Consider the following 25413-nt stretch of genomic DNA (forward strand, 5'->3'; position numbering starts at 1 on the left):
TTCCTTATGGTCCAACTCTCACAGCCATATATTACTACTGGGAATATCATAGCTTTGACTATACGTTCTTTTGTTGGCAGGGTGATGTCTCTACTTTTTATTATATATATATATCCCAGACAATAGGACAGGCCAAACACACTTTCACCCAGGGAAGGTCCCAACTTAAAGCACAGCAGAGCACAAGATGCCAGCTACAGCTACAGCCAGTCACTCCCTCCCCAGCAGAGGCCAAAGCCCCATCCCCACATCCAATCTCATCCCCCCAGCACTATATAAACCCCAGCCAGACCACCCTATAGTTCAGTAGGTAGAGTGTGCAGCACAGGACTCTGTCTCAGAAGTTTCTGCCAAGCACACTTAAAATGCACAGAATTACACTTTGACAGTGGAAGAGGTAGAGAGAGGGAACTTAGTACCACTGAGGGAGCACACAGCATTAACATCCAAGGGGAAGAAAGTCCAGACCTTGTGGCTAACATGTCTCATTTTAGAACTCTAACAATCACGCCATCTCTGGGCTCAACCTGAAGGGGCAGCCATGCACTGACAGGTAAGCAGGGGCAGAAATCCAGCTGCCCTATCACAGGAGTCTACGCATGCTTCCCCCATCCCACTCATAAGAACCTGGATGCCACCTCAACAATTCTGGCTCCCACACCAAAGGCTAGCAGTGTGTGTGTATGGCAGCAATACAAGCCAGGCCCACCCAGAACTATGCCCCATGTCATGTAACTGTTGGTGTATGAGTCCTCAGTCCACAGCATGGATGCAGCATGGAGCAGCAGGTGGATCTACAGTGACAGCTTCTGACAGCTCAGGTCAGAGCAACCTTGGAAGAAGGCCGGTTGAAGCTGGACTGTATCTGGTGAAAGCACCTGCTGGAGTCAGCATTTGTGTGGACTGCCGTGATTGGCTGACCATTGTATATATGGACTGCAGTGCCAGATAGTATTTCTCTCTGGTGAGAGTGAGTTCCTGGCGAAGCACTTTGTCTCTCAGTTTAGTATATGTTATTCACCGCACCAAGTTGTTTGTATATAATTGTAAATACACTATTTTATACTAGGTGCTGGTGTGAGGCTCAAATTCTTTCCTCGCGTCGACCTGGTGGCAGTTCCCTGTTTTTGCACTCTGCACATGAACCACTGACAAGGTTATGGGCCCAGCCGGGTTCCGCTGCACAGGGGCTGTCTGAGGTCTGTCGGGACGCTGAGGTGGAGCCGGAGGCGAGAGAAGCCGTGGAGGACGGTGCTGAGGAACTCCAGCTATCTCTTTCTGAGAGCGACGAGGGGGAGGACGACAGCCAGCTGTCCGCTAGGGCCGGAGTGATGGCTCAACAGCAGCTTGCCGAGCTGGTGGAGAAGTTCACGTTTACAAACTATGCTGTGTGGAGTCTGAGGATGGAATTCTTCCTGAAGCGTGAAGGTCTGTGGACTTATGTGAGTAACCCCCCCCCCCCCCCGCTGTGTTAACTCCTAACGAGATCGTCCTGGCAGAAAAGGCACTTGCCAACATCGTGCTGAGCGTCGGAGACGACCAGCTAATCTATGTTCGGGGCAAGGACTCTGCCAAAGAAGTGTGGGACGCTCTGAGAGGAGTTTACGTGCAAACAACTGCGGGCTCATTAATGGCCTTGACTCGCAGAATGTATCGCACTTTGATGCCAGCCGGTGGGTGTGTGAGGAAGCACATCAAAGAGCTGACGAACTGCTTTGTCAAGCTGGAAACTCGTGGCAAAGTGATTGCAGAGGACGACAGAGGCTTCATCCTGTTATCTTCCCTCCCTGAGGCGTTTTCCCCGCTCATTACTGCCCTGGAGACTGTGAATGCAGCTATCCTGACTATGGAGTATGTCTGCGCTCATCTGTATGATTTCCAGGAGAGAGCGGCAGCTGTTGCCTGTCCAGGAATGTCATCTGGGGAGCGTCTGTCTGGAGGAGTGCCTCTTTGTGCAGCTGCTGCCAAGCAGCCGAAGGCGGAGGCTGAGCCGAGAGCTTTGGCAGTGAGGAGGTGTTACCAGTGTGGATCTGCATCTCATCTCCTGCGTGTCTGCTCAGACGTTGGACAACAGAAAAGGCAGGGGAAGAGGAGCCAGCATTCCAGGAGCGGCTGTGAAGAGCAAGCTCAGCTGGTGACATCTGCAGTGTGTGCTGAGTTGCCGTGGCTACTCGACTCAGGAGCGACGAGCCATATCTGTAACTCAAGAGGTTTGTTGCGAGACTCTCAAGCTTCCAAACTCTCCCATGTGCAGCTGGCTGATAGCTCGACAGCTACTGTGGAGTGTGAAGGAACTGTTAGCTTTCCTTCTCTGGGCTGCCAGTTAAAGAATGTACTGTGTGTACCCTCTCTAAAATCTAATCTACTGAGTGTCAGTGCTCTTGATGACCAAGGGTTTGATGTTCTGTTCACTTGCAAATGTTGTAAAGTGCTGAGAGGGGGGAAGGTACTGGCTACTGGCCACAGGGTGGATAAGGTTTATGTGCTGGGGAGTGAGTCTGTGGGAGTTGATCAGGTATCTAATGTTCCTGAACATGATAAATGTGTGCACTTGCTCCATCGCAGACTAGGGCACTGTGGTTTTCATGCACTAAACAAGACCCTGTCTCTCTTGCCTGACCTGAAGGTTAAGCCCTGTAAATGTTTTCTTGACTGCCAAGTGTGCAAGAAAGTAAAGAGTAAAGCATGCACAGTGGCAAGGCAGAGCTCCAGAGTGTCTAAGCAAGCTCTGGAATTGCTACATTTGGATGTTATGGGCTTTTTTCCAAGGAGCCATTCAGGGAATAGGTTCTGCCTGGCCGTGATCAACGACTATCCCCGGTTTTGCTGGGTGTTCACTATGAAACACAAAGCAGAGGCGTTTCAGTGTTTCTCCCAGTGGGCAAAGACTATAGAGCAGCAGCTAGGCTTGCAAATCAAGGCTCTACAGTTTGATAGAGGAGGGGAGTTTACCTCCAGAGTTTTGAAACCTGGGTGAAGGACTGTGGGGTTGTGCACAGGCTGGCAAACCCAGCTACTCCCTCGGAGAACGGTCTGGCGGAACGTAAAGGGGCCATCCTACAAGGGGTAATGTACGCCATGATAGAGGATGCATATCTCCCTTTTTCCTATTGGGCGGAGGCTATGCAGTCAGCTGCCTACGTCTTTAACAGGTTGTGGACAAAAGCCACAAATAATATCCCCTACAGAGTGCTGTTTGGGAAGCTGCCCAATCTGAGGTTTCTCAAAGTGTTCAGTACTAAAGCCTGGGTGAATATACCTTTGAAGCACCGCAGGAAAGGAGGTGACCAAGCCAAGAGTCTAACGTTTCTGGGCTACGAGCCAAGTACCAAGTCTTATCGGTTCTGTAATGAGACAGCCAAGATAACGTACAGCCGGTCTGCTAGTATCAATGAACACAGTAATTGGAATAGACTACATGGCTCCGAGGATAGAAGTGCAGCTTTACTGCCGTTTTCAGAGAGCAGCTCTGAGACAGAGCAGCCGGAGGTAAAACAGGAGTGTGAATCACCCAGTAAGGAGGTGTCTCTGGAAGAGAGTGAGCCCGGTACCAGCCAGGGGCCACACGTGTCCTCCAGAGTGACCAAGGGTGTTCCCCCTGAGAGGTATGGGTTTCTTGAGGTTAACCATGTGTTCGTGCCTGAGCCTGACTCCTACCAGGAGGTGTTAGCGCTGAAAAGCGAGGAGAGGCAGGCCTGGTTCTCAGCCATGGAGCGAGAGTACGACTCTCTGCCAAAGAACAAGGTGTTCTCAAAGGTGCCAAGGCCAGCCGATAGGAATGTGATATCTTGCCGGTGGACCTACAAGGTCAAGAGAGCCACTGACGGAGTAGTGCAGCGGAAGGCTAGGCCAGACAGTATTTCTCTCTGGTGAGAGTGAGTTCCTGGCGAAGCACTTTGTCTCTCAGTTTAGTATGTTATTCACTGCACCAAGTTGTTTGTATATAGTTGTAAATACACTATTTTATACTAGGTGCTGGTGTGAGGCTCAAATTCTTTCCTCGCGTCGACCTGGTGGCAGTTCCCTATTTTTGCACTCTGCACATGAACCACTGACACTTCCCAAGGAAGTATATCTTGGAAAGCTGCCAATAATGCAAGGGGGAGAAAGGAATGCTTGCAGCCCCATACGGTGTTGTTAGCATACTCCTTTGCCAGGTCATTCTTTCTACTTAGGCATTCAATGCTGCAACTGCACTGCTGCAAGGCATTCAATGCTGCAATTGCAGCAAAGGATGGAGCAGTTGCAGTTGTAGAGCACTTCATCACAGGACTAAGATGATTACAGTATGAAGCTCAAGGGGATTCCCTGGCAAATGTTGTCCCCATGGGAGTTGAACTGTAGACCCTACTGGGGTCCCAAATGTGTGGCTGTGGCCAGTCTGCCATCTGTGCTGTTTGCCATCAGAATATACTTCTGTATAGGTGGTATTCATAAGGAAGACCTTGGAGCATGACCATTGCAGTTCCTGCCATTCTGCTCAATCAACAATTCAAGCCTGGCTCCTGGAACATCCTGCCTTAGACAACCTTACTATCTGAAAGTCTGAGACTTCCGGGTTATGCTGCCTTGAGCTCAGTGGGGGTTCATGGATCTTGTCTCTAGCAGCCCCCCTGAATCAGGCGGTTGGAGAGGTGCCACAGACGTGGCATCTCCTGGGAGACCCTGTAAGGGGTTTCCTTTCGGCATGGGGCTCTGCAAGAAGCCAGGGGCATAGCGGCAGCTGTTCCTGTCCTTCTTGTATGCCCCAAAGCTCCGCCACCATGATCGCCATCACGGCAGTAAGAGGTGAACACCTGATCGCTTGCTCTTTTTTTCTCTTAACAAGCTTCTGAGGCATCGCTTTCCTACCTCAAGCACGGCAATTCTACTTGCAAGTTTTGTTTTCAATACCACTGGCTAATCGGTCGTTTTACATAACAACAAATGGGACAGTCCAAAGGAAGGGAAAGAGGCGAATTCCCTCCCCCCACTTTCCTGTGAATGAGGCTTCGAAAAGACAAAAAACAACTTTGAGCATTGGCAACAATTTGAATTAGACTAAATATAGATACTCAAATCGACCCGGATTATAATTGAATATGTGTTGATGAGACTATTATCTGGCTATAATATAGTTTGAACAAAAACAAGATATATTTTAGAGAGATTTGTCTTTGCCGCCTGAGCGCAACTGAAATGGCAACAATCAAAACACACTGTTGGACAGACTAACTGGGTCTCTGAGTTACTTTTCAGCTTTGATTAATAGACTGAGTTATTTGGTAGAGAAAAATGGCATTACCAAGCGAAATGTTTTATTCAAAAGATATAATGGATACCATAACTTCTCTAAAGCAAGACCTTAGTTCATTAACAGAGTTGATAAAAAAGCAAATGGGAGATTTTATGTTGAAAGCTAGCAAAATCTCAAATCTACACGAGCAGAGTGTTAAAGAGATCTCAGTGACATCTGTGGAATTGGAAATGGAGAGTGATTCTCTGGGAAACGAACAGAAGAAAACCAAAATGGAACCTTATGGCGCAGTTAAAAAGAAGGACCGGAAATCGAGACTGATTGAAGTTTATTTGAGAGGAACAAGTGGCGTGGGATCTTTACTATTTTTATTGAGAGGGATGACTGCACTAAGGAGACAGAAGGTATATCTCAGCAAAAAAATCAAGATGTGGAAAACTTTTAGGAAGAAGGGTTTTTAAACTGTTTCTCTTTCTGTGGGTAATTGGATATGGAACTCTAAACAAGAACCGATGTGATTTTAAAAGGCCAAGTGAGATTTTTGGGACATATTAAGTTGTTCCTCCTAGAGCAATGTGGATATAAAAGGATTGAAAAGTTTTGAAAATAATTTTATATAAATAAATAGTTAACTTGGATTAATTTTTAAGAAGGCAGACAACACAATTATTCTGTAATCTGGTAGATCTGCTCTTAATATGTTTGTTTGGAGAAATTGTTTATACTGAGACAGATAAATTACTATGTTCTTCTTCTGCTCATCACTTTTTTATCTCTCTACGTTTTATGATATTTTAAATCTGATTTCTTTTTTTTTCCATTTGAAATAAGTAAGGTAGAAGGATAAAGATATTTGTTTCTTATGCTCATTTTAATGACGACATAGTTAAAATAACAAGTTAGTCTGTATTTTAAATATGGTTAAGCTTAGCCAGTTAGTTCTGTGTTGAGACTTCTCTGACTTTCCTATACTTAAATGTGCTGAAGAAGAATAGTCTAGACTTGTATTTTAAGTAATGGTTTAGTAAAAAGTGTATAATGAAAGATAAAGATGGTAAAATATAAGGGGAAAATGTAATACTTGCAGGGAAAAAGAAAGACAGGTTGCTTACCTGTAATTGTAGATCTTCAAGTGGTCATCTGTGCATTCACACTCATGGGATAGAGCGCCTGTGCCGATCCCCGAATTGGTACCTAAAAAGCCCGGGATTTTTTCGTGCTCTGCACCAACGGACATGCGCAGGCATCCCAGTGCATGCTCATAGGCACCAGCGCAAGGATCCTGCCAGTTCCTTCCTGACCGCTGGAAGCCCCTATTGGAGGGAGACCATCAGCAGTGGGAAAGAAGGGCGGGTAGTGGGAATGCACACATCACCACTCGAAGATCTACAGTTACAGGTAAGCAACCTGTCTATCTTCTTCGTGGTCTCTGTGCTTCACTCATGGGAAGCAAGACATACCTGGAGGTGGGAAGATGGTCAACCAGAAGAAACAGCTTGCAGCACCGCAGCTCCCAGACGAGTCCTCTGTTGAGCATGCACGTCCAGCGCGTAGTGCTTCATAAAGGCATGCGGAGAGGACCAGGTGGCAGCCTTGCAAACGTCCGTCAGGGAAACGCCTTTCAGGAATGCCACCGACATTGACATCGCTCTTGTAGAGTGTCCGCAAATAGGCCCAGGTAACGGCTTCTTAGCCAATAAATAACACAGTTTAATAGTCTCAGTGAGCCATTTTGAAAGCCGCTGAGACGAGATCCTGTAACCTAACTTAGGAGCAGCATAAGAAACAAAAAGATGCTGGTCCTTACGAAAACTCTTGGAGCGACTCAAATAAAACAATAAGGCACGCTTAACATCTAAAGCATGCAACCTACGTTCCTCATCCGAGGAAGGTGTAGGATAAAATGTGGGCAACCAAACTTCTAAGTTAAGGTGGAACTGAGAAACCACCTTGGGGAGAAAGGAAATATCAGGAGCTAAGTACACTCCAGACTCCTGAAAAGCTAAATATGGGTAGTCACAACCCATAGCCGTGAGCTCCCCTGCACTGCGTGCTGATGTGATGGCTACCAAAAAGGCAGTCTTCCAAGATAGCAGCTGTAACGAGCATGTGGCCATCGGCTCAAAAGGACGCCAAGTCAGCCTGTCCAGCACTAGAGTCAAATCCCACAATTGTGGGGGTGATCTTGAAGAAGGATGAAGCCTAAGCAAACCCTTCAAAAATCTCTAAGAATGAGGGTGTGCAAAAACTGAATGCCCCTCCACTACTTCATGGAATACAGATATTGCCACCAGATAAACTTTAATGGAGGAAAAAACAAGGCCAGCATCCACCAGAGACAACAAAAACTCAAAAATAACCAGCAGCCCCACCCTCTGGGGCGAAACTGTAGGATCAACTAAAAACGGAGAAACTTCCGCCACTTCCTATCATAAGAAGCGCGGGTAGACAGCTTCCTGCTATACAGGAAAATGTGTTGGACTCTGCTGGAAAACTCACAGGGTCGATGAACCACACTGTCAACTTCAGGTGGGGCACGTTGTGATGGAATACATGACTGTCCTGAAGATCCGGTTCCGCCGGAAACTGGTAGAAGACCCCCCTCACCAGGTGGAGCAAGATCGGGAACCAGTTCTGCCGAGGCCACCACGGAGTCACCAGGATGCAGCATGGTCTCTCTCTTGCGATCTTGTTGACCACCCTTGTCAATAGTGGCAGAGGTGGGAACAGATATAGGAACCGACCTTCCCACAGGAATAGCAGACCATCTCCCAACGACTCTGGATCCGAGCCTCCTCTGGAGCAGAACAGAGGACACTTCCAGTTCTCAGCAGTGGCAAAGACGTCCACCTGAGGATATCCCCAGAGCTGAAACATGGGTTGAAGGAAGCGCCACTGTATTTCCAACTCATGCAGGGAAGCCGCACCCCTGCTGAGGGAATCTGCTTGCAGATTGAGCACCCCTGGGAGATGCGTAGCCTTCACAAAGATGTCGTGGTCCAGGCACTCCAACCACAGTTCCAGCGCCAGCACACAGAGCCATCAAGAAACTGTCCCTCCCTGTCTGTTGATGTAACACAGGGCAGTGGTATTGTCTGTAAGCAGAGCAACAACCTTCCCCACCACCATGGGGCGGAAAGATCAAAGAGCAAAATGAACTGCCAGCAGTTCCAGGTAATTTATATGGCAATGTGTCAATTTCAAAGGCCAAGGGCCCCCCACACACAGCACGTCCATGTGGGCCCCCCAAGCCCATAAAGACGTATCTGTTGTGATCGTCACTGTTGGTACAGGTAGGTGGAAGGGAGCTCCCTGACAAATGTTGTCCTTTGATTTCCACCACTGCAGTGTTTGAAGTGTCACAGGTGGAATTACAAACCTCTTTCGAGGTGAGTCCCTTAACAGTCGAAACTGACGAAGAAACCAAAGTTGTAGGCCTCTCATCCTCAGCTTCGCAAAGATCAGCATGCTTGTAGTCGCCGCCATCAGCCCCAGCATCCGCTGCAGCTGCTGCGCCGTGCCCCACTTTCAACTCTGCAGAAGTTCGACAAGGTTGATAATGTCCATCGCTCTCTGCTGAGGCAGGAAAGCGCGATGAAAATTTGTATCCAGCAAAGCCCCTATGAACTAAACTGTCCATGATGGAGTAAGGTGTGATTTCTCCAAATTGACCTGAGACCCAAGGTGTGAAGACGAAGAGTGGTGGCAATATGGTTTGACAAACTTTCCTTCGACTCCGCCACAAGGAGCCAATCGTCGATGTATAGAAAGACAACTATCCCTTAAAGCCGGAGGTGGGCAGCCACAACACTCATCATCTTCGTGAACACCCGAGGTGCAGTGGACAGGCCGAACGGAAGGGCCTTGAACTGGAAGTTTTGAGAACCTACTGCAAACCAAAGAAAACGTCTGAACGCAGGATGGATGCTGACATGGAAGTAGGCATCCTTGAGGTCCAGCGTTGCCATCCAGTCCCCTTGGTTGATGAGGGGCAGAATTGTTTGCAGAGTGGACAATCTGAACTTCTGGAACAGAATAAACTTGTTCAGATTCCGAAGGTCCATGATTGGTCTCAAACCCCCGTCCCGCTTGGGAACCAGGAAGTAACAAGAGTAGAAGCCTCCCGTCCTGGCCTCCACCAGGACCCGTTCTATGGCGTGTTTCTGTAGGAGGTTGCTCACCTCCACCAGCAGAGGTGCCTTCGGCAACGATGGAAAGCGCTCACCTGTCCGTAGAGATGGACTCCCAGGCCGACAGGAATGGGCGGAGGCAGATAGACAAAGAAGAAGTGGGGATGGTGACACGTGCTACCAGAAAGCCAAAGGCCCTGCTTTAGAGGGCGAGCGCCCTTGGATTTGCCGGTGGTCTGTGCAGAAGCGTAGCGGTTTCGATTGTTCCCCCTGTATGGGACCTACTCTCAGGTTGGGCAGAGTGAGGTCTCCATTGCTGTTCCGGGGAAAACTTTTGATATTGTTTCTTGGCCAAGGGTTTGTGCCACTGTTTTGGTTTAGCAGCTCTGGAAGATGCCGGGACACCCAGGTTCCTGGAGGTCTTTATGTTCTTATCCATTTCCTGAAGAGCATTGTCGGTGGTCGAGCTGAAGAGGCCTTCACCCTCAAAGGGCAGATCTTCAACGAAGGCCCTGGTGTCTTGCTAGAGGGCCGTTGACCTGAGCCAGGAGTGGCGGCGGAGGCAGGCAGCAGAAGTAATGGTTCTTGCTGAGACGTCCACCATATGCTTTTCTGCAGCCAGTTGCTGTTTGGCTACAAAGCCTTCCTTCTGCAACTTCTTTGCAGCAGTCCTCTTCTCCTCACTCAGGAAAGACAAGAGGGGGATAAGTTGTTCCCACACTGAGTATTGGTATCTAGCCATGCACGCAGCATAGTTAGATACCTTTACTCCCAGCGCCCCCGCAGAGTAAAACTTCCTCCCGACATTGTTCAGCTTCTTTCCCTCCTTGTCTGGTGGAGAGGAGTGCATCTTGCGGGCCTTTGACAAGAAGGATACGACCACCGAATTGGGCTTTGGATGCGTGAAGAGAAATTCCACACCGGACTCTTGGAAGCGGTACATGTGGTCCAACCTTTTTGATGACACAGGTGTAGAAGCAGGCTTCGCCCAGGGCTCCTTCACCGCCTGTAAGATGACCTTCGTAACAGGCAGGACAACCGCTGTAGACGTATCCTGCTGCATGATGTCGAATACGGTGTCGTCTACAATGGGTTGCGGTTGTGTCACCGGGAGAGAGAGGGAGAGTGCCATCCTCTTCACCAGGTCCCCATACGACTTTAGATCCTCCGATGGTGAAATGGGAAGATCCTCAACAGTATGAGCCACTGGCGAAGGTTCCAAAGCCCTGTCCAGATCGTCAGTACCGACCTCGGAGTCCGACATGAAGACTCCCTCCTCAAAGAATGTTCTGAGAGCACCGGCACTGACTCTCTGACGGGTGACCAGATCAACACCGACGACCTATGCCGGACTTCCTCCATCACCACGCCGCATCTTTCAGGCAGGACGGACATCAATGCCGAGGGGCGCCGTCTAGAATGTTGGGAAAGGCTCAACATATGGGATGCCTCGGATTGCTGGTCCCAGTCTGCAAACTCCCGAGGGGGGTACCACTGGTACGGCGGGTATGGATAGGCGAAGGGAGGCCACTGGCGCTGCTCCCACGGTGGAAGCGGTGGGAAGTGGCGAGCTACGGTGGTCGGTTCCAGCTCTCTCCGACCTCTTGCCTGATCCAGCAGTGCCAATGGCTCCATCGGTGCTGACACCTCCACCTCCGAGACAGAGTCGCTTTCACTGCGACGCCTCGAACCCGAAGAATGGGAGCGCTGAGTGAGGTGGATCTCTTGCTCCGATGCCAATAGACGCAACTGCTGCGAAGCACTGCCTCTCGACACTGAAGGGCTGCGATGTGGGGACGCCAAGATCTTCCTCGGTGGAGCCATGTTAGAATGTTGTTTGTAGATTTTAGTTCTGCTTTTAATACAATATCACCCCATAGATTGTTGTTTAAGCTTAAAGATTTGAAGCTGTCGGACTCTATATGTGAGTGGATTTTGAATTTTTTGTCAGGTCGTTCACAAAGGGTTAAAATGGATGGATATATTTCCTCCGTGAAGATCTTAAATACTGGCACCCCTCAGGGATGTGTCTTGAGTCCACTTCTTTTCACTATTTACACGTCTGATTGTGTTTCTAGCAGTCTGAGTAACAAAATCATTAAGTATGCAGATGATACAACATTGGTAGGGCTCATCTCTGAGGATGATGAGTCTGCGTATAGGAGGGAAGTTCAACAGCTGTCCCTTTGGTGTAAAGTAAATAATCTTATTTTTAATATAAATAAGACGAAGGAAATTATAGTGGATTACAGGAAGAATAGTTTGGACATCCAGCCGTTGTTTATTGATGGTGTTATGGTAGAACAGGTGACAGAATGGAAGTTTCTGGGAATTACCATGAAACAGGATCTAACATGGGGGGCAAATACTTTAGCTCTAGAGAAAAAGGCCCAGCAACGACTATACTACTTAAGACTCTTAAGATCACTACAACTGTCAGGGAGTCTGCTGGTTGCCTTTTATCGTAGTTCCATTGAGAGCATTTTATCTTATTGCCTCTGGGCGTGGTTTGGGAGCTGCACGGAAGCAGAGAGAAGGGTGCTCCAAAGAGTGACGAGAAGGGCACAAAAGATTTGTGGATGTTCTCTCCCCTCATTGGTGGATCTGTATAATATGGGATGTAAAAGGAAGATACAAATGATCCTAAGGGACCCTTCACATCTGGGCCATTTGCTATTTGAGATCTTACCGTCAGGTAGACGATATAGAGTGTTGAAGGCTAGGACAAACAGATTTAAGGACAGTTTCTATCCAAGTGCTGTGGTTAGGCTAAATGCAGGGTTATGAAGGATTATCTGTTTTAGATATATTTAAATGGTTTAAATGGTTTTAATGATTTTATGAATGTTTATCTGTTTTAGATGTATTTAAATGGTTTTAATGGTTTAAATGGTTTTAGATGTATTTAAATGGTATGAATATGAATATGTGTGTTTGATGTGTTGGTATGTTTTGTGGAAGAGCACCTCATTTCGTTGCTCTCTTTTTGTTGAGAACAATGACAATAAATTTATCTATCTATCTATCTATCTATCTATCTATCTATCTATCTATCTATCTATCTATCTATCTATCTATCTATCTATCTATCTGTCTGTCTCTATCAAACAAGACTCAAACTCAAAGGACTTGACGGTGTCCCACACCAACCTAGAGGAGCCTGTCCTATAATCGACAATCCCCGTTACACCTCACTCCCCCTTGCAACCCTCAGCCTATATACCACCGTCGCCAGCTTACCTTGTGACAGAACCAAAGTTAGCAAAATAGCACCCACAATCACGTCAGGTCAAGGTGTAGCCCATGGGCGGAGCAGCGATGGGCTACATTTTCTAACAACAGAACAAACCCACAACAACATGAAACTTTGTCCCCAGGTGGATTTAGCAGTAAACTGAACAAGAACATTCAATTGAAGCCTGCTCTGGGACGCGTACACACCGCCCGTCACCCTCCTCAGCTAACAACACACAACTACATAAACCAAACCACCAAACAAGATGAGGCAAGTCGTAACATGGTAAGCGTACTGGAAAGTGCGCTTGGCTAAACAAGAAGTAGCTTAAACTAAAAGCATCTGGCTTACAACCAGAACATGTTCACCGGAACCTTCCTGAGCCAAAACCCTAGCTAAAATATCACCAAATAACTGCCAAAACAAACCAAACCATTTGCCACGCCTAGTATCCGCGACAGAAAAGCACCCACACGCAATAGTAAATAGTACCGCAAGGAAACAGTGAAAGAAAACTCCAAACTAGCGCACCAAAAAGCAGGCTTCAACCCCCGTACCTTTTGTCTCATGGTTTAGCAAGCAAATATCAGATAAAATGAACTAAAACCTGCTTCCCCGAACCCAGACGAGCTACCTAAGAGCAATCATATGGATACACCCATCTCTGTGGCAAAAGAGTGGGAAGACTTCTAGGTAGAGGTGAAACGCCTATCGAGCCTGGCGATAGCTGGTTGCTCACTTAAATGAATCTAAGTTCAACTCTAGCCCCACCACCATGAACACTAACCGCACTCTGCCCCTGCTAGAAGATATGCAATAAAGGAACAGCTTTATTGTTATCGAGTACAACCGAAACTAGAGGAAAACCGAACATCATCCACGTAGGCCCTCAAGCAGCCATCAAACAAAACCACGTCAAAGCGACATAATCCAAAAATACCAAACCAAACCAAAACCCCCTACAACAAATCGAGCCACTTTAATCAAACTTAAAGGAGACACTGCTAAAACTAGTAATAAGACAAACCGCCTCTATCGCACCCCTATACATCATACCGGATCAACCAATGACAATTAACAGCCTAAAAAAAGAACTATAAACTAACTCAAGCCCCCTTACCAAAGCCACTGTTACCCCAACACAGGCGTGCATACAGACAGCTTTAAAGCTGCAAAAGGAACTCAGCTAATCCTGCTCCACCTGTTTACCAAAAACACCGCCTTTAGCTAACCAAGTATTAAAGGTCACACCTGCCCAGTGAATCTTTTAAACGGCCGCGGTATCCTAACCGTGCAAAGGTAGTGTAATCACTTGTCTCTTAATTAGGGACTAGTATGAACGGTCTCCTGAGAGCAGCCCTGTCTCCTTCAGCTAATCAATGAAACTGATCTCCTAGTAAAAAAGCTAGCATTACACCACAAGACGAGAAGACCCTATGGAGCTTTAAATAACACCACTAACAACAAATTAACCCATCTACTGACCACACCATAAAAAATAGTGACACTTTTAAGTTGGGGCGACTATGGAGTAAAACAAAACCTCCACGACCTTAGAATTAACTCATTCTAGACAGACATGTCAAACGTACCCACCACAGACCCAGTACACACTGATCACCGAACCAAGTTACCCTAGGGATAACAGCGCCATCCCCTTCAAGAGTCCTTATCGCCAAACGGGGCTTACGACCTCAGGGCATCCAAGTGGGGCAGCCCCTAATAAAGGTACGACTAACGCCCTACGTGATCTGAGTTCAGACCGGAGAAAACCAGGTCGGTTTCTATCTGTGCTCCTTCTTCTTCAGTACGAAAGGACCAAGAAGAAAGCGCCTATGCCACTAGTACGCGCCCTCCAATACACTGACCACAAAACTAAAGAAAACAGGCCCTAAAACAGCCCTAAACCAGGGCCAAGCTGGGGTGGCAGAGCCAGGTAAAATTGCATGAGACCTAAGCCCTCATCCGCAGAAGTTCAAATCTTCTCCCCAACTATGCCCCTACTAATAACCTACCTACTAAACCCTGCTACACTAATAATCCCAGTATTACTAGCTGTTGCATTCCTAACCCTACTAGAACGCAAACTGCTCGGATACGCACAACACCGAAAAGGCCCAAACATCATCGGCCCATACGGCATTATCCAACCAGTAGCAGACGGACTAAAACTCTTTACTAAAGAACCCCTTCGTCCAACTTTTTCCTCCCCACTACTATTTATCCTAACGCCCACTCTAGCCTTACTACTCGCCTTAACCATGTGAGCCCCCATAGCCATGCCAAAACCACTACTAGACATCAACCTCAGCCTACTACTAATCCTTGCCCTATCCAGCTTAATAGTCTACTCAATTCTATGATCAGGCTGAGCCTTCAACTCAAAATACGCCCTAATTGGGGCACTACGAGCAATCGCACAGACCATTTCATACGAAGTCACACTAGGAATCATCCTCCTTTCAACAATCATACTATCTGGGGGATTCACAATACAAATTTTACTAACCACACAAGAACCAGCCTGACTACTAACCTGCACCTGACCCCTAACAATAATATGATACATCTCAACAATTGCCGAAACCAACCGAGCCCCATTCGACCTAACAGAGGGGGAATCAGAACTAGTATCAGGATTCAATGTAGAATATGCAGCCGGCCCTTTCGCACTTTTCTTCCTCGCAGAATACGCTAACATCCTAATAATAAACACACTATCATGCATTCTATTTTTCTCCCCAAACCCCCTACTAACCCCAAATCTCTTTACCCTAAACATCATACTAAAAACAACCCTACTCAGCCTGGGCTTCCTCTGAGCACGAGCCTCTTACCCACAATTCCGATACGACCAACTAATGCACCTCCTATGAAAAACCTTCCTCCCACTCACCCTAGCCGCATGCCTACTCTACATCTCCACCCCAATCTCCCTAGCAGGGCTCCCCCCCATAAACTAACCACGAAAGCATGCCCGAACAACCCAAGGACTACTTTGATAGAGTACACAATAGAGGTTAAAATCCTCTCACTTCCTAGGCGACGGCGAGCATGCACACTGGGACGCCTGCACATGCCCGTTGGTGCCGAGCGCGAAAAAATCCCAGGCTTTTTAGGTACCAATTCAGGGATCGGCGCAGGCGCTCTATCCCATGAGTGTCAAGCACAGAGACCACGAAGAAGATTTGGGTATTTCATTTGGAGGTAGAAATGTAACTGATATATTTGCATTTTTCTTTGTTTCTGGTCTCCTATTCTGTATCCACCCCTCCCCCTCTTTAATGCTTCTGTATCTATGCTTATGCTTTTTCTTTTTATAGTTAAAATCAATAAAAATTATAAAATCGAAAGTCTGCCTCACTTTACATGCATGCTGTGCTAGGGACAGCTCACTCTTCTTCCCTGTGGCCCCTGGCAGCAGCTTGTAAAGGCATAGGTGCCATACTGGGCAGAGGCAGTTGGCAACACCATTCATTGGACCTCATTACAATTTGCTGTTCAATAGAATTCTGTCCCTGTTGGTTTGTGAGCGGGAGAGGCTAGTTCCAAATCCCTCCTGTCTCTTCAAGTTTTGCCATAGGGAAACCAAAATAATAGAGCATACCAGCCTATTCACACCTCTGGTAAGTAGAAAGGATGTTTTTAAACTCTTCACATTTAAATCACTTTTTTCAAGCTGACATCTTATACCAGACTTCTAGAAAACATAAAACCCAGTATAAAATATATGTCATATTAGTGGAAAAGAATTATCCAAATTGGAAAAAAGGAAAAGGAAATTAAGTCAAGGAAAGATGAAACAGGGCTCATTACAGAATAAAAAAATTACAAATTTGTGCATCCCTACTATTGTAAGGAAGTGCAGACTATACAAATGTCCACTGGCTAAGGAATGGCTCAATGGAATTATGCATGAGTGGCATAACTAACTAACCAGATATGAATTAAAGAAGAAATATTTTTCTAAAAACCAGGAAGTTCTTTATTAAATTCTGTAACAATTAAGACATAAGGACGAGAACTCAACTAAGAAAAAAGGAACTGACTATTATTAATGTATTAATCATGGCTCATTAAGGAATATGAGTAGGAATATTATTAAGTGTCTTGCAGCTTTTAAACTTTCTATTAAAGCGTTATTTTCAGCTAAAAGTCCCGAAATTGATGCTTTACTAATTTATTACTAGGTATTAATTAATCTCAAGGGCTACTAATTTAAGACATAAAAGTGTTAAAATAAATAAGACTTAAAAGAGCTCAGTTAACTGAATCACACCCTAAAATTTTAGTCACAACATTTTTTAAAATTTTATAGGGACATTTTAACTTCTGAAGATCTTACGTGGTGCTCCTGACTCATCCTGGAAAACCCGTACCATATTCATCACATCTTCAGTTGCATGTTTCGTAGCAAGTTCTGAAATAAATCAAAGCAATGACATATTGGTTAAATGAGTTAAAATTATTAAAATAAGTTAAAATAGGAATAGTGTAAGGGAGAAGTGTGAGATATGCATTGGAAGGAGGGAATTAGCAAAAATTTCCATTCCATTAGTAGACCTTTACCACATAATCCAACTTCATAATTAGTTCTAAATAAAATTATAATTCTTACCTTCTAGAATATTTTTGGGGTCCCTGACAACACCTGGTGTTGCTGCTAATGGTCTTCTCTTTTCCCTGTAAAAATTTACAGAATTGGATATGTTAAATCGAATCCTCCAAAATGCATGTCAGTTATCAATGTTCTGAAAATGGTTCTTACCAATGCATAATTCTTCTGATTGTTAAAACTTTTATCCTACATCAAGACAACCTATTGTAACGATTTATTAAGGTATTTTATAGTAAAATTGTACAGTAAGACAAGTAACGTGGAAATTATACACAAGAGAGGGAAGAGGGAATTGAAAACAAATCAGCCAGTATCATAATGCTCCTGTATAAATCAATGGTATGGCCTCATTTGGAATACTGTGTACAATTCTGGTCACCACACCTCAAAAAGGTATTTCACCATTGGAAAAAGTCCAGAAAACGGCAACTAGAAAGATTAAAGGGTTGAAACACTTTCCTTATGAAGAAAGGTTAAAGCACCTGGGGCTCTTTAGCTTGGAGAAATTATGATTGAAGGGTAACATGATAGAGGTTTACAAGATTATGCATGGGATAGAAAAGGTAGAGAAAGCTGTACTTTTCTCTCTTTCTCACAATACAAGAACTCATGGACACTCAATGAAATTGCTGAGCAGTCAGGTTAGAATGGATAAAAGGAAGTACTCCTTCACCCAAAGAGTGATTAACACATGGAATTCACTGCCACAGGAGGTGGTGGCAGCTACAAGCAAAGACAGCTTCAAGAGGGGACTGGATATGGAGCAGAGGCTCATCAGTGGCTATTAGCCACAAGGTATAGATGGAATTCTCTGTCTGGGGTAAGTAATGATCTGTATTCTTGGTGCTTTGTGGCGGGGCAACAGTGGGATGGCTTCTAGTGTCCAGTCCCCACTGGTAGACCTCCCGATGGCACCTGGTTTTTTGGACACTATATGACAGAGTGTTGGACTGGATGGGCCAATGGCCTGACCCAACAAAGCTTCTCTTATGTTCTTATGAGCCACATACCATTTTCAGCCCCAAAGACCTACTTCTCCTCCCAGTGAAAGGCTTCATCAACATCAAAGTGAACTGTTGAAGACTGCTACAATTTCCCTCCATTGACAACTTCACTCTCCAATACCATCTTCCAGCCTGGGAGGTCATAACATTTGACCACCAGATCTTTGTGAAACAGAAGTTCACTTCTTCACCCCCATCATCTCTGTTTCTGTCTACCATACCCTAGTTCTCCTGCAGAAAAACGCAATACAGCCTGTAGCTTGCAACAGATTGTTACATCTCATCATGTTGCAGAAAACTGGGCTAAGACTACAGCCTTCATAAAAGCTCTTTGTCAACATATCTATCCAAGGATGATCTTTGCAAGACCAAGATGTTTTGAACTGTGAACCTGATTTCCCTCCTATGCTTCATTCAACTGGCAGTTTGGTTCATTTCTCATCTATTTTCATGTCTCCATCTGACCTCAACATTGTTTGTATTGTCAGATCCACTACCAATACAAAAACACTTAACTACTACACTGAGTGTTCCAGTGATGGGCTTCGTTGAGGTTGACCTGTTCCTTAGGGGCATATCACTATCAGAACTGTCTCAATTAGCTACCTGGGCTCAACCAATGACTTTTATAAAGCATTATGCCCAGGGCGTTTTTTGAGCAGGAATGCACAGGAACGTAATTCTGGCTAGCTTTGTGTCAGGAGGTGTGGCCTAATATGAAATGAGTTCCTGCTGGGCTTTTTCTACAAAAAGTCATGATGGAGAAATGATGTACCACTCAGGCATGCTATGCTTTGCTCCCTTTTCCAGTGACGCGCCTGCACCCACTGTCAGGTAGCTCAGCTTGCCTGTCCCCACCCATCAATGTCATGCACAAAAACCATAAAGAAAGAGGTATGTTTCTGGTCACAAAGCAGCAGCTATAGAAGAATTATTTATTCAGGATTTTCTATTCCAAAACAATATTCAAGAAAGTTAGCAAAGGTAACAATAAGCTACCATAAAATACCACATCAATCATACAACATGAACTTATCAGTCATACCACTACCACTAGCGTTATCAGCGCTTTAAAAAAATCAGGCAGACAAACTAGAAAATCAATTAATTTCAAAAGCCTTCTGGAACAGATATGTTTCCAAGTTACATTGGAAGGCCTGCGAAGATGTTGCCGACTGTCTATCATACTTCCAGAAGAAGAAAGTTCTTCAGCTTAGGAAAGGCAACTGACATGTGGTTATTGCCACCCTACATTCCTCCCAGCACATCTCAGTAACTTCTAGTAATTGAAAGATATGATCTAGTATTTATTTATCTACATTATCTATAGTCTACCATTCTCCCTTGGTCTCAAAGCAGATTATACAATATCTAAGGCAGGGATGTCAAACTTGTGGCTGGGGGGGCTAGATTAGGCCCCCAGCGGGGTCCTATCAGGCCCACCAGCAAATCAAAAGTAGGTTTGCAACTTACAGATACACACTTGAACTACACCTGAACAGCATACTCAAGATTGCTATAGTACAGAATTGTCTCCAGTTTTTGATGCAGTAATTCAGAGCAAGAGGTGTCAGTTATCAATAAACAAAATATTGCAAGAGTGTTAATGTTTTAAGCATGTTTTATTTTAAGTTTTTTAAAAAAATATTTGTGTGTGTCTGTGTCTGCTACCTGGCATTACACTTTATGACATACTTAGCCAGGCCCGACAAGGTCTCATTTATGTCAGATCTGGCATAACAAATGAGTTTGACACCCCTTATCTAAGGCCCCTTTCTGTTTGAAATCCCCTAGTATTTATGATTAAGTAAATGAAACTGCAAAATTCCTCAGTCAGAAAGGCATGATAACTTGCAATTTTCTAATACCCTTTAAAAAAAATTAATTTTAACCTTATTTTACAATACTCTTACTACCTAGGCGTAGGAACTCGGATATATTTGGGCAATTCTTGCACACGACCCTTCAAGTCTTCAAGCCTCTGGATGCGGTTCATTAATTTATTTATGTTTTCAGTTATGTTTTTATCTGCCACTGGAATTTGCCAATCTGGAATAATTTCTTCCTCGCCTAGCTGAAAAATAGTTGAGTAACAAAGTATTAAATTATCACTTACAGATATCAACTGAACTTTTCACAAAATGGAAGGTGACGTCAAACACCTTTTATTGCACTTTGCAGATATTATTGTTAAAACTGCACATTTCTGTACATTAGTATATTTGACATAAGAAGCATACAACTTTAAAGTACTCATATTTTACAGCTGTATAGCCAGGAGATATGTGCAACCTAACATGCACTAATGTAACCATCCTATTCAAACTTACTTCAAACTCACTGGACCTTATTTCCAAGTAAACATGTATAGGTAGATTCAGCTATAAGATTTATGTGTATAGATTCAGCTATAAGATTTATCTATCTGAGAATCTAAGAGAGTGATATTAAGAAGGACTACTCAGAATCCTAGACAGATCTATTCAGTGGAGATTACTCCCAGAGAAGTGTTCTTAGGATTGCACTGTAACAATGTCATCCTAAACAGACTAACACCCGTCAAAATCTTATGACTTCAGTGGAAATAGAAGGATGAAACTCTGCTGGATGAACACCTGGAGGCCAAGAAGCCAAATCAACACCAACCCCTTTCTCTCAAGCTAACAGAAAGCGCATCACTCTTCTTCCATCCACACTGAGAACAATGTCAAAGGCTAAGCCATATTCTCCCTATGTGCCTGAGCTATGTACCAGGATACAAGCAAATAACAAGGAGCAATTGACATGCATAAAGGGAGAACTCAGGCAGAGACACTTTGCTGTTGACACTGTTGTGAATGTTTAAAAACAACATTTTTGAGAACAAAATGTTTAAGAACAAAGTTGCAGAACTCCCATTCCTAGTCCTCAACTACTTCAATAATTCATCATAAAAAGGAACAACAATATATATAGAAAGAAATATTTCACACTGTTACCACATATTAAAATATTTTCTATTAACCATTATCACTCAAGATGTCAGATTTCATTTTACCTCCTCGAACATCTGGACCTCCTTTTCAAACCACTAGAAGGGAAAATAATAACAGCAATCAGTCACTGACTAATTAAACTTTTTTCAGAAGAAAAATGTTTTTTAATGGTTCTGAATAACTGTTTTTCTTACCTTAAACAATGATTCTAATATCTAGGAAAGAAAATATTTTATTTAGTATTTAACATTAACAAATTTACTTTTATGAATATTACATGAGACTTCCACAGTGAATAAAGATTCACACCTGTAACTTTAAATGGAAACTGCAACATGTGAATAAGATATCCCAGATCAAACAAACAAGGCTTTATTACACTGAGGGCAAAATAGGCATTACATGCAACAACGTTCTAATGCCATCTTTCTTTAAAGAAAATTGCTTTGGGAAGCTGAAATTCTGAGGAGGGGAGGGGAGAAAGTGGGTGTTTAATTCTTTTCTTGTAACCATTTTTCCACTCCAAATCAGCCCACCATCTCAGATACACATTTACTCTTACCCCCCCACACATACTTCTCTACTCAAAAAAACACCTTCCCAAAGGCAGCTTAAAAAAGAAAAGAAAAGGGGGCTTCATTATTTGTGTGTAGCATATAGTTTCCAGGTTTATATACGCTTTTTCAATGTAGTTGGTAAATTCAGCTATAAATTATCATGTTATTAGTAATCATGTTATGATAAAGCAAGCAACGTACTTCTGGATGAGCAGATATCGACCACAGCCAAGGTAAACTACCAAGTAACTTCTAGTGGACCACAGTACCATCCACTGAGAAACTGGACTTCACTATAACAACAGCACTTGTACCATATTCCTTGGGGCAGGCCCAGAATACCCTCCTCATCCCTCAAGGTTCTGCCACATTCCCATTTGGACTCTTTGCAATTATAAGTGACTATGGCTTGTTGATGCTAGTCTTTCTATATATGCTTGGCATGTAGAACTAATTCCACTAATCCACTATCACCTCATTCAACAAATTACCCTAAATACTACAGCAACTCATTCATAAACTTTTAGTTTACCTATAAATGATACAAATCAAATTAAGGAGCACTGTAAAATAAGACAATGGTTTCCATTCAGTATTCAACTGCTTTGATACAACACTTAACAGTTGGCCAATAGAAAAAAATCTGGTTAGGATGGTTTTATAAATATACATAAAAGTATAACCTGATATGTTAATGAAAAGTATAACCTGGTATGTGTTAACAAAGTAAGCACTGTCAAGTAGCTCTCGAGACTGTATTCTGGTCCAGAGACTATACACATGAGCCACCATACAGAAGGGAGAAGATTATTGGGAGGGAGGATCTTTCCAGTCCACTGAACCATGGGGTATGGCAGAAAAGATGGTAAAGAAGTACAGGGTGAAAGCCTAAAATTTGCTTTCCTTTAGTATATATGTATTTGTTAACAGGCTATCTTGTTCAAATAAGCTGATATAAGGTGTTTCAAAGTACAAAGAGAGAAAATTTAAAAGCAAAAGTTCTTTATGTTTTGTTTAACATTACTTACTTGTTTTTCTTCACGAAGTGAAATCTCTAATTGATTACTAAGTTGTGAGCAAAATATCAGGAAACAGACCATATCTTCACGTTCATGCTTTTTAATGAGAAAATTATTTTATTATTTATTTTATTTATTTATTTTAGTAAATTTCTATTCCGCCCATTCCCCGTAGGGCTCAGGGCGGAGTACAACATATAATAAAACAATAAAAAACAATACAAACATTTTAAAACAGACAACAGCACTCAGATTACCATAACATCACATATTGTCCAGCCTAGCCATCTCACATCATGATATCTCATAGGGATGGCAGTTTTTATTCCAATTCCTAGCACAGATGACAGTGCTGGCTGGGGAGGCAAACCAGATCCAAAAATAGACACCTGTACATATATACCTCCCAGCCAGCACTGATATAGATTTGCTACCATATGTTACCAATAAAATTGTTTGTACTCAAAAAAAAAATAGACACCTGCAGCCTCAGCTAAAAGCCTGGTGGAACAGCTCCGTTTTACAGGCCCCACGGAAGGCTAGTAAGCCAGGTAGGGCCCGGATCTCAATAGGGAGCTGATTCCACCAGTTTGGGGCCAGGACTGAAAAAGCCCTGACCCTAGTTGAGGCGAGGCAGGCATCTCTTGGGCCAGGGACGGACAATAGATGTTGGGAGGCCGAATGTAACAACCTCCTGGGCATATATGGAAAGAGACGGTCCCGCAGATATGTTGGTCCCAGGCTACGTAAGGCTTTAAATGTTAGCACTAGAACCTTGAATACATTATTACATTATCATTAACTTTATTTATACCCTGCCTTTCTCACTGAGACTTCAGTGATTAAATTTGAAAACAAAATTTAAATTCAAAAACAAATTTAATCAAACAATAAAACTGTCTACAATTTGACATATCATACTGAAGAAAGGGTTACAAAGGTAGAAGACTGAACTGATACTGAATTGCAGGGTTTTTAAAATATGCTTTTTATATAGCATATAGCATTTTTTAAAATCCCAATATTGTTGAAAATATTAATGAACTCTACAGTAATTTTAGCACAACTCTCGTTTATTTTTTCAGTTTCATAATATTTAGAACTATTTTCTTTAATGTAAACAATTTTGATATATAATGTAACGGTAAGGGCTTTTTTTGAGCATAAATATACAGGAACGCAGTTCTGGCTGGCTTGGTGTCAGGGGGTGGGGCCTAATATGTAAATGAGTTACTGCTGGGCTTTTTCTACAACAACAAGAATAGCCTTGCACTCATCTAAATCCATGGTAGTCAATGGGTCAGAAAGCTGTAAGTCTCTTTAAGATTGTACTGCAAATAATGAATAGGCATATCAATTTCCTGGTTAACTGAGTGAATCTTAAAACCTTATAAGCATGCACATTTCTTGTTACTGGGTGCAATCCCCGCAAGTAAAAGGAATGATGTTGCCCTACTCACCATCCAGTTATCAGCTGCCACCACCTTACGCTGTCATGCACTCAAAGAGAGCAATCATAAGCAGATCTACTCAGAATTCTACTCAGGTCTATTCAGTGGGGCTTACTCCCAGGAAACTATTCATAGGACTTGGAGTATACTGAAAATATCCCAATTTCCCAATCATCTTCTTGGGGTGCAAGGATAAGGACTGTGGCATGCCCAAGTTCAGTATAAGTAGGTTGTTTTTTTTTACCCACAGCCCCCATATATCTCTAAAAGCACTGTATTCCTGACTAATTTAATCTATCCCAATGGCCGCCTTTTAAATTTCTCAAAGCTGTGTAGATTTTGAAACCTGCTACAGAAATGCAACCTGACTGAATATACTATCTGGAATTCTAGTCTAAGTAGGTATATGCATTCCTCAGCAATCTGGTTGCTAGCAATTGAGGAAAATGTGTCTAAACAACCCAGAACTGATCAGCTTAACTGACCAAACTTTAGAAGTTCAGCCTATCTGCTGTATTACAAGGGTTAGTATGGATTCAGACTCATTGAAAGAGGTGTTAAATGCTGATAGAGCTGTTGGGTTTTTAGATGGTCACAATGATTCACAGACAACACCTTATTGTGCATGACTCTCTGAATCAAGGCAACAATGTACCAGCAGGGCTTGTTTTGAACAGGAATGCACAGGAATGCAGTTCCGCCTGGCTTGGTGTCAGGGGTATGTGGCCTAATATGCGAATGATTTCCTGCTGGGCTTTTTCTACAAAAAAAGCCCTGAGCACCAGCAACTCTTTGTACCTAGGAACACCTCCAAGATTTCCAGGTTTATTACAGTATCAGTAACTATCTGCTAATAGTAGAAAGTGACTATATATGTCCTAAACTTTTTAATGATTTTTGTATTCAGTTTCAACTCAAACTGTGCATCAGACTATTTGAAATGATCATAGAATCATTCCTGTATTCTCCAAATATGCGTAACAGATGAGGAAGAAACATGTGGCATATTCTTCATCATTACAAGCCACATGCCAATAGAGACCTAAAGCTCTTTAAACAAACTCAGTTTCTTAAAATATAATATTTTAGTGACATAAGCATGCTTAACTCTTGTGCTGGACATAGCTCAAGTAATTAAGGCCTTACATTGGATATTATTAATTATAAATGTTATAAAACACAATAAAT

The 25413-nt window shown here is 43.6% G+C and overlaps 1 protein-coding gene across 1 annotated transcript in view; it reads right to left on the reverse strand.

The window, feature by feature from the left end:
- The window catches only part of CCDC7 (coiled-coil domain containing 7), a 51770-nt gene extending 28906 nt beyond the window's left edge, over positions 1-22864 (reverse strand). The window contains exons 1-6 of the mRNA XM_060248334.1: positions 22784-22864; positions 21393-21413; positions 21261-21293; positions 20140-20297; positions 17220-17284; positions 16947-17021 (exon numbers count right to left, since the gene is read on the reverse strand). Coding sequence (XP_060104317.1) covers positions 16947-17021; positions 17220-17284; positions 20140-20297; positions 21261-21293; positions 21393-21413; positions 22784-22855 — 424 coding nt within the window. The 5' untranslated portion in view covers positions 22856-22864. The remainder of the gene's footprint in view (positions 1-16946; positions 17022-17219; positions 17285-20139; positions 20298-21260; positions 21294-21392; positions 21414-22783) is intronic.
- Positions 22865-25413: the final 2549 nt, after the last annotated feature.

This window comes from Heteronotia binoei, chromosome 10 (assembly GCF_032191835.1).
Source record: "Heteronotia binoei isolate CCM8104 ecotype False Entrance Well chromosome 10, APGP_CSIRO_Hbin_v1, whole genome shotgun sequence".
Lineage (NCBI taxonomy): Eukaryota > Metazoa > Chordata > Lepidosauria > Squamata > Gekkonidae > Heteronotia > Heteronotia binoei.